General features: G+C 45.2%; 1 protein-coding gene across 1 annotated transcript in view; it reads right to left on the bottom strand.

Annotated features, from left to right (window-relative positions):
- Nucleotides 1-6,149: 6,149 nt before the first annotated feature.
- The window catches only part of LOC119173547 (gonadotropin-releasing hormone receptor), a 310,701-nt gene continuing 307,799 nt past the window's right edge, over nucleotides 6,150-9,051 (bottom strand). Inside the window, exon 3 of the mRNA XM_075890965.1 lies at nucleotides 6,150-7,895. Within this exon, the coding sequence (XP_075747080.1) occupies nucleotides 7,234-7,895 (662 nt within the window). The 3' untranslated portion in view covers nucleotides 6,150-7,233. The remainder of the gene's footprint in view (nucleotides 7,896-9,051) is intronic.

Raw genomic sequence — 9,051 nt, 5'->3', positions numbered from 1 at the left:
TGCAGACGCGCAGTCCCCTAGCTAATAGTCTTTGAAGTCACTTCTCTGAAGTGCGGGAAAGGCCGTGTAACACTGCTGCAGAATATGCAACTTTTTGTCGCATTAAAGCATTGTGAACAGCGAGCATGGATGATACAGATCCGCCCCCTGATGTTCCAGCAATTCTGCGGAGTATATTCACTAGCGTATTCACCTCGTTTTCGAGTTTTTTTATGTGAGGTGCCCATGATAGCTGCCTATCAAGTATTACTCCGAGAAACCGATACTGTGTCACAATTATTAGTAATTCTTCTTCTAAATTGAGATTGAAGCTTTTTAACTCCTTACGGGTGAAGGGCAATACAGCTGTCTTTGCGTGCGATAGAATCATTCCTCTTTGTTTTAAAAAGTTGTTGATAATATTTATTCCGTCTTGCAATGCAATCTGAATTAACCGTATGCCCGTGCCAGATGCCCAAATGCACACATCATCGGCATATAAGGTGTATTTTAACCTGGAAGGCAGTCTTTCAGCTAAATCAGCCATAACACAGTTGAAAAGAAAAGGGCTGAGTACGCTTCCTTGTGGCACTCCCTGTCTGACGTCGTGTTCTGCACTTTTTCCTTCACTCGTCTGAATGAATATTTTACGACGTGATAAAAATTTGGATACCCACCGCAAAGACCTGCCGGACAGTCCGAGTTCCAACATACTCAGCAGAACATGAGTGTGACTGACTGTGTCAAATGCCCTTTTGATGTCCAAGAACACTGCGACCGTCAAACTACCAAAGGCGCGTTCATGCTCCACATACGTTACTAAGTCCAGTATTGCATTCATTGTGCATCTCTGTTTCCTAAAACCTGTCAAGTAGTTGGAGAATACACCAGTTCTGTTGCACCACCATTGAAGTCGCGCATCAATCATTTTTTCCGTTACCTTACATAGACAGCTTTTCAGACATTGGACGGAAGGATTCAAGATTCAAGGACGTCTTAGCCGGTTTTAAGATCGGTATGATGCGAGCAGACTTACAAGACTCGGGTGCAATTTCTTGCACCCATAGATTATTGTAAATATCAAAGAAAATAGTTGTGCCTGTGGGCCCAAGGTTCTTTAGCATATTGTACGTAACGCCGTCCGGTCCAGAGGCCGATTTTCCTGACGACATGATGCTATAGCACAATGCAGCTCTTTTAACGTAAATACATAGTAGAGGATGCTGGGCCCAAAAGTAAGCATTATTTTCTGGCTAGCTAACGCGACAGAATTATCAAGTAAGGCACATTGTGATGCGGTGGGCCTACTGATAAGTTGACAAAATTTATCTGCTACCACAGCTTCCGGTTTGTCGAAGGCTACAGCAAGAGCACGAAATGGGAAGCTCTGTGATACATGGCCACTAAGTGCTCGAATTACAAGCCAAATTGTTGGAACAGGTGTGTGGGGAGAGAGCGTGCCACAGAAATCACGCCAGCGTCGTTTACCTAAATTTTCTAGCCGTCTGCGCATTATACTGTGGATTTTCTGTGCATTTTTGTATGCTTCTAAACTTCCGCTGCGTCAATATGCCCTTTCTGAACGTCGTCTGATGGCTCTTAGATGTTCATAGTCTCTATCGACTGCAGCATAGTCTTTTGGAATCGAGACTTTCTTTGTACATTTATTCACATTACCTTGCAGAAATTTAGTAAATTTTAAACTGTTGTGAGTTCAGTATTTTGGTTTGTTAGGTGGTACCGAAAAGCTTTCCAGTTCGTCAGTTTGCTGTAGCGTCTGGTGTCGTCATTTCGCAAGTAGGGGTGATTTATTAGAATAGGAAAATGGTCACTCATACCTGTTTCTACATCCGTTGTCCATACCCCACCATTCACTAGATCTTGGGAACACAAGGCTACATCCATGCAACTCGAGTAGTTATGCCCTCGGCGAAAAGTTGGGTAGCCGTCTTTTAAAATTGTCAAATAGCGTTTGTCTGCGGCACACTCAACAATGTTCCCACGTGCATCACATCGATCACTACCCCAGATTATGTTGTGCGCAATAAAGTCTCCGCATATGAAAGTATATGAATTAGAAATGTTGAAGATATTTGTTAGCTCTTCCACCAAAATTCGGCTTGAAGGTTGTAGGTAAAACTTAATCACTGTTACGCACTGCTCACCAAAGAATACTTTGCAAGTGACGAATTCCGGGAAGTCCGAATCACTTGAGTGAACTTGGTGAGAAGGTAGGTCCTTTCTGACGCACAAATGCACTCTGCTAGGACCACTTCGACGAGATGACTTATATATCACGTAGTTGGAGAGGCGGAAATCATCATTCATTCCTGCCTCTTGGATGCAAAGTATTGGAAAATTATACTGCAAAAGGAGTTTGCGGAAGTCAGCACACTTCCTTCGAAGACCATTGGCATTCGACTGGTATATAGAGACATCTTTGTAGCACTTATTCATATGTTACTTGTGGCAGGTTTGACCCGGATTGTTGACACAGTAGTGCTTCCATAGGCAGCAGGGCTTTTACTTCTGGCAGGTTGTTTGCTTCCGGTAGAGCAGACAGGGTTGCCTTAAGTGCTGCGAAAAGCATTGGTAGAATCAATTGCATGACTGATGCAGAGGCACGGTCTCCATTGAATGGTTGATTTTCTGAGGCCTGTTGAGAATGACGTGACGTTTCGATGTTGTATTTGGGGCGAACACTGGCACTGTCGGTTTTGCTACTTTCCGGCAGAGGTCGCGTGGGCGTTCGCAGCTTTGACGCGTAGGTTGGGTCACTTGAAGGTACTTCTCGTGAGTGGTCTCTCGGGTGTGCTCTTGGCGGTTCTCTTGGCATGCTTGTCGGCTGTTGTTGCGGTGGCTGCTGAGGTGGATCACGTACAGGATGAACAATCTCAAGGTTTGGAGATGGTTCATTGGGGCGCGGTTTTCTTCCATGGATGACCTCAAGCCGACACATTTTCGCAGCAGCTTTACTTTGCGGGCAGCATGAACATGAGGCAGCGTGATTACCTGCACAGTTTGCACACTTAGCCAGAAGAACTGAGTTGAACTCCTTATGATGGTGTTCTTCTGAGCAGATCTTACACCGGCGTGTGTTACGGCAACTTTTCGCCATGTGTTCGAATCGCTGTCAGTTATAGCACCGAAGTGCGGGACCAAGATATTCTTCTACTGGGTGACTGGTGAATCCTAAGTAGATTCTTCCTGGAATCGGGCGGTCATCTCGAAAAGTCAGAATCACTGAGTGAAGTGTACGCGACGTTACTCCTTCATCTTCCTGGTGGTAGTAATTTATTTGCTGTCGCGCCGATATAGCCCCTGCATCTCTCAAGTACTCTAGGAGTTGTTCATCTGAATACTGCCGAGGAACATGTTTTACTTTCCCAACGTTCCGAGTGTATGTCTCTGGGATGAAAGGCTTAACTTCCAGGCCACCTACATTTGAAAGCATCAGAAGACGCTTGACTAACCTAAGGAAGCAACGCTGACACTGAAGCTTCCATCTCTGGTCGTTCTGAATGACTGCACTCTTTCTTTAGCAGCGGAAACTACTTCAGCTGACACTCGATTGGGGTTCACTTTCCAGAAGCTAGCACCTTCAGCTGTTGGACGAAAGACGACTGGGATACCCTCTGCTCGTTTCTTTTTATAAGTAACTGACGTAAATGGTTCATCTTCGCCCATGTCTTCATCACTTAGGTAATAGGTTGACGTTTTATCGTCGAGAGGATTCTCTTCTAAGCCAAGCTTCTTGCCCTCAGCTTCATCGTCTTCCATTGCTACTGTGCTCGCTGGCGCCATTTCGCGGTTCTGCATGAGCAAACGGGCTGGCTTTATGATGTTTGGGCGCACCTGTAAGCCCCCAGGCTTTTAATTGTGTCCTGCAGTATCACTAATGTAGTTTAACGCACTTGGACGAGCGTAAGGCTCGTGGCGATGGCTACCAACAACCGTAGTGGTCGCGTAATAGCCAAGTCTTTGATAAAGAACCTCCTACCTGTAAGACGCCGAGCCCTCGAAGTCTTCACCCGACGTCTTGTTGGCACACTGCGAAGAAATGGATGTCAGCCTAATAGTCCAAGAAAAGAGCAGAAATTGAACTGTGCACAGAAACAGCGACCGAACTGATCCACTTCTTTTCTTTCCTCTGTGACCATCCTCATCTTTTTAATGGTTGTGCTACTGCCACAAATGAGCACTCAAAAAAAGCACACGTTGCGAGAACCAACGTTACTAGAATAGTAGCGTTCGTGCAAGAGCAACATAAGCCGGCGCACGCTCGCCTTCTCTCCCGCTTGAAGGCACCACCGCCACGCCGACCAACGTCCTCGGATCTAAGACCCAGCGAACTCCAGAAACATCTCGAAGGAAATGAGCATGGTGCTGCGCAGTCGCATCACGTTACGAGAGATCCCATCATTTTGTTACGAAAGGTCCCACCCTTTCCCTACCGCAAGAACGCCTGGTAATATCCAGAATACCGCGGCAAGTGTATATAAGCAAGTAGCGGAGTCTGGAGATAAGGACACTGTTCCGCAAATGATGACGGCTTCTTCTGTTGACCAAGAAGGCGATGCAGTTAGTGTTTGTATGTTACCAGTGGGGAAGACGTGTTTGCCGTAGAAGTGCGTCAGTGGCCTTTGTGTTTCTGGCGACGAATTTTTGTTATTGAAGTGCGGACAGTTGACGTCGTGAAAGTTTCCTGGAAGAGAAATCTCGAACGCAGTGGGCCGACAGCCAGCCCTGGACTGAGTGTTTTCTTGAAGAGTAGCATTCAAGTTTTTTTTAAGAATTCGGACTGAATACGTTTAACAAACATTTGTGTCTATAGGTTTATTGGTTAATACATGAGATTGCACTGAAGCGCGCGTTGTTTGTACCCATCGTTTTGAGTGTAGTCGACAACAGTCTACAATAACAATCCTGAGATTCTTGTCGTAATGTATGCGATAACTGCTGAGCGTGCGCATTTATGCGCTGTTAGCTTTGCCTTATCCGAGAATATCTTTTTGTTCTGTTTTCAACTCTCGGCTCTGCCTCGTTCTTTACACCACAGCCGGCGTTCGCTGCCGCAGAGAAACAACCAACCCTAAAATGTCCGTGCTTTCGTGGTGCGTTTGGGCGGGCCGATACGTGTAGAGCTTGGAATCAGACCACCGATTGCCTCCCTATTAACGCGACTAGCTGTAGCTAATGATGATGTAAACGTATATCTGAGTGCTTTTTAATAGCTGGGGCTACAAAACACCAACTTCTTACTCAATTTTCATGTATTGAAGCCTGACGGGATTATACGATTCCACTAGATGACATTCATATAGCCTTTTTTTCCTAGGCAGTCTCAACAAATATTGCGGTTTCATAGTAAAACACATGCTTGCCACGCAGGCCGCCTATGTGCGATCCTTATTGGGACCCGGTTTTTTATTAGTTATTTTTTATCATAAACAAGAAGATAATTTTTCACTCACAACCAGCGGTGCCAACGAAAACACTAAAATTTGAGCGAAACAAGTTGTATAGAGGGCACGTCGCCAGCCTATCTGTGTACAGAAAACGAGCACATTACTATCTGTTGACATTTATTACCTTTTTTGCGCTCGTTGTTATGAAGACAGTGATTCTCATGATCTATATAAGGTACAACCTCTAATTCGTTAATATTCATATACGCGAAATAGCAGACCTAGTTTGCCACCTGCATTGCTTTGTCATGCAGCCGCCCATTCATTCTGCATTCTCTCACTTGACAATCATGCGCTATCAACTGATATTACTTCATTTTGTGTGTTTACAACTGTGCCAGCGGTGATAGCAGCGTGTAGCCGAGAAGTGTGAAATCCAAATAGGCTGAAGCGCTGATTTTTCAGGTGTTTTGACAAATAGGTGGTGAGGAGGGTACATTTCTTGTGTGAAGCGTAGCGAAGGCAAGGTGAAAGTCGCTCGCTCGTCTTTGAAAACGCGATGTTGAAGGGCTCTTCATTGCTCGTTTCGCTGAAATTGGAGGGCAGTACAGTGTTTGTTGAACACTCGAAAAACTATCTATTTGAAGGCATGCTGTTTTAACATCTTAACTTATGTTATAAAGCGAATCTTACTACTATGATGAAAATAGAAAAGATAAAGCCTACGCAGCGTTACATTTCCTTTGTGCGGGTGCGCGGACGTCGCTGCTTATGAAAAGCAGAAAAAAAAGGGGACCTAAGGCTTCGCCTTGAGGAGTTGAACGTAGTAATGGCATGCTGTTTCTAGTGCGCATTTTAAACACTTACTGCATGAAACCTTTTCTATTGTGCTAGCACACACTATACGTGGCCTTAAGGGAATAGACGCAATAGCGTGCACCTTTTTTAGTGGCCTACTGACTTTTAACTTCAGAGCCATTATGATAATCACACATTCTGACACCCCTTGGCCTTGGACGCTTGTACCACGCGATATTACTGCAATATTTCATGTTGCATTGTGAAGCATGTATACAATGAGCGTGTGTTTTTGAACCACGAAAGCAAGTTTCACTGCATTTCTAAGCATACGAAGTTCTTTTCACTCTTTTTCAGAAGCATAGGCGTGGCCATGTGGTAGAACATTCTCTTGCGATGTAAAACGTTGGGGTTCAATTCCCGCTTACTCCAAAAAGCACTGGTTCGGTTGCCATTTATTTATTTTATTTGCAACGTTGTCAATTTTCGCAGTCATGAATAAGATGACGATTTTTCGCTCACAACCTCTGACACCGCCGACGACATCGGAATTTTCGCGAAACGAGTTTTTTAACGCCATCGCGTTAGAACATCTTACTCACTATACACATGGAAACGATTCTTCTGTGAGCGTGGGCGTTATACAGGATACCAATATATTTATGTCATCAGGTGCGTACTTCGTATATTTGTGCAGTTCTAGCAAATCAGCACGTCAAGAATTGATGGAAAACTACGACCAAGAACCGTGACGACTACACAATACACTCAGTACCTTACTCTGTTTAAACCATGCAATTGACGGAAAACATTAGTGTCGCACCATGTTCAAGAAGTCTGCCTATGTTGGCGTTGAACTGCTTCCGCAAGGGACTTGAGATGCTGATCCCAAGTAGAGAGGCACACTTACTTCTAATGATAACTCATAATCTTTCATAGTACCCATCCACTTATGGCTGATGACAACTCATTTTATCGCACACACAGACAAATGTTTAATTCGCACATGCACTCGGACGCGCACAACTGTAAGGTCCTGGGGTTTGCGTCAACCCGTGTAGCTCTTTTGAGCTGCTTCTGTTTCTCGCCTCTTTTCTTTCCTGTGCTGGATCATCGAGGAAGAATAGGACACTGTCCGTTTCAGGCAGCCGTTTCCCACTCTTAAGGCGATGGTGGTTTCACGGGTGCAACAGTCTTGTGCTTTTATTGCTGAGTCGTCATCGCACTGAGGCTCTGTCGCCGATGCGACTGGAGTGGCAGGTGCCTTGTTAAGCGAGCCCGCGAGCAGTAATGTCGAGTGGTCTACCGCACGAGAAGCGGCGCTACTGTTGAACTGACGTGATCCCCTTGAAGGTCGCTGATGCCGCAAATGAAAGACACCGTAAATGAGAGGGTTAATCATGGCCGTGGAACTGCCGAAAAAAAAGATTCCGGTTTGCAGTTCTTCAGTTAGCTGCTCATCGGGCTCCAGGAAAATAAAGATGATCATCATGCAGTAGTACGGCGTCCAGCATATGATGAACGCGGCTACGATGACCACAGTTATCATCAGGGACTTCATCTTGGCCCTATGCAGAAGCCGTCGCCGTGCTTCCTCCATCGATGACGGGGCCCTCATTTCCGACTTGTCCAGGGCCCGCCTCCGCCCGCCCTTCTTGCCGGAACGGTATTGAGTCGTATCTTTGCCAGTGATGAAGGCGCTTCGCTGGACTGTGAGAAAAAGAACAAAGAGATATATTATGTGTATTTGCAGATGCTAATGTTGTTAATGAAGCAGCTACAAAAGTCACATTTATTTCACCTTCCACTACTGTGCAGCTAACAGAACAGTGAGGCTGAAATTAAATAATTTAATGCGCAATTTCACACTTCCATATTCACCCGAGGAATTAATCGTCTCACATTATCATGACATAGAACAATGCAGAGATTACTGTGAGGGTGAAGCAATGAATGCAATAGCAAAGAGATCGAATGCTTATGAACAAAAGCTAGCAGCTAACTATCTAGTAAACGCGGCAGCTGTAACGAGCGAAAGTCCCTTCCTAATGTCTATAGCTTGATCGGATAACCTTCGATTTGAGCGAAATCCGTATCAAGATACCAACCATCTGCTGTCATTTACACACTTGTCAGTAGATAAAGTCAAATTACTCATTTTTCAGGTGGTTATCGGTCTTCTTGCGCCTTTCGCGCGACGAGGAAAGTGCGTGGCCTTGCTATGAGCAGCGATCAACGGCAGTCCTCACGCGCTTTAACTCCCTCTACCAAACAGCAGTGTTATCAATTCCGACATCATACAGAACAGTGCGGCGCCGTCTGTGCAAATGCTAAAGTCCAGTTCGTATGACCACATAACTCGTTTCGCAGCAATACATGACGGTCCAGCAGTGGTGAGACACGTATTCATGTTACGCATGGCACTATCTGTCTGATGCATCGTACCGCCGAACCCTACAAATGCTTTTTTTGTGAAAAAACTACCATAAGATTTATGGGAAAACTGAGCCGATGTAGTAAACATGCGGAAGTGCGTGAGAGCGACAATCAATAGTCGTTTCTGAAATGCAAAGGCCAAATAAACAAATATTACCACGCTCAAGGCGACGTAGATCAACGCGAGAAACAACCGCAGTCTAATGATAACCTGCCGTCAAATAAACCATAGCATTTCTATATTCCGGCAAAAGTGCAATAAAGTAAACACGGAGTAATAAAATCAAACGAAAGGTCCTGACAGCACATTTCTGAAGCCGCTACATGAATGCTGTGATTGGCCCCCTTGTAAAGGGGCAATCAACTGTGTGGCACTGTGTGCTGTGGAATGTGGTGCCTGGCCGTGACGGTGCGAGGAGCAGCTGGTGAC

Source organism: Rhipicephalus microplus, chromosome 3, assembly GCF_043290135.1.
Source record: "Rhipicephalus microplus isolate Deutch F79 chromosome 3, USDA_Rmic, whole genome shotgun sequence".
NCBI lineage: Eukaryota > Metazoa > Arthropoda > Arachnida > Ixodida > Ixodidae > Rhipicephalus > Rhipicephalus microplus.
Note: the sequence above shows the minus strand (reverse complement) of the source record. Positions and strands in the feature narration are given on the sequence as shown.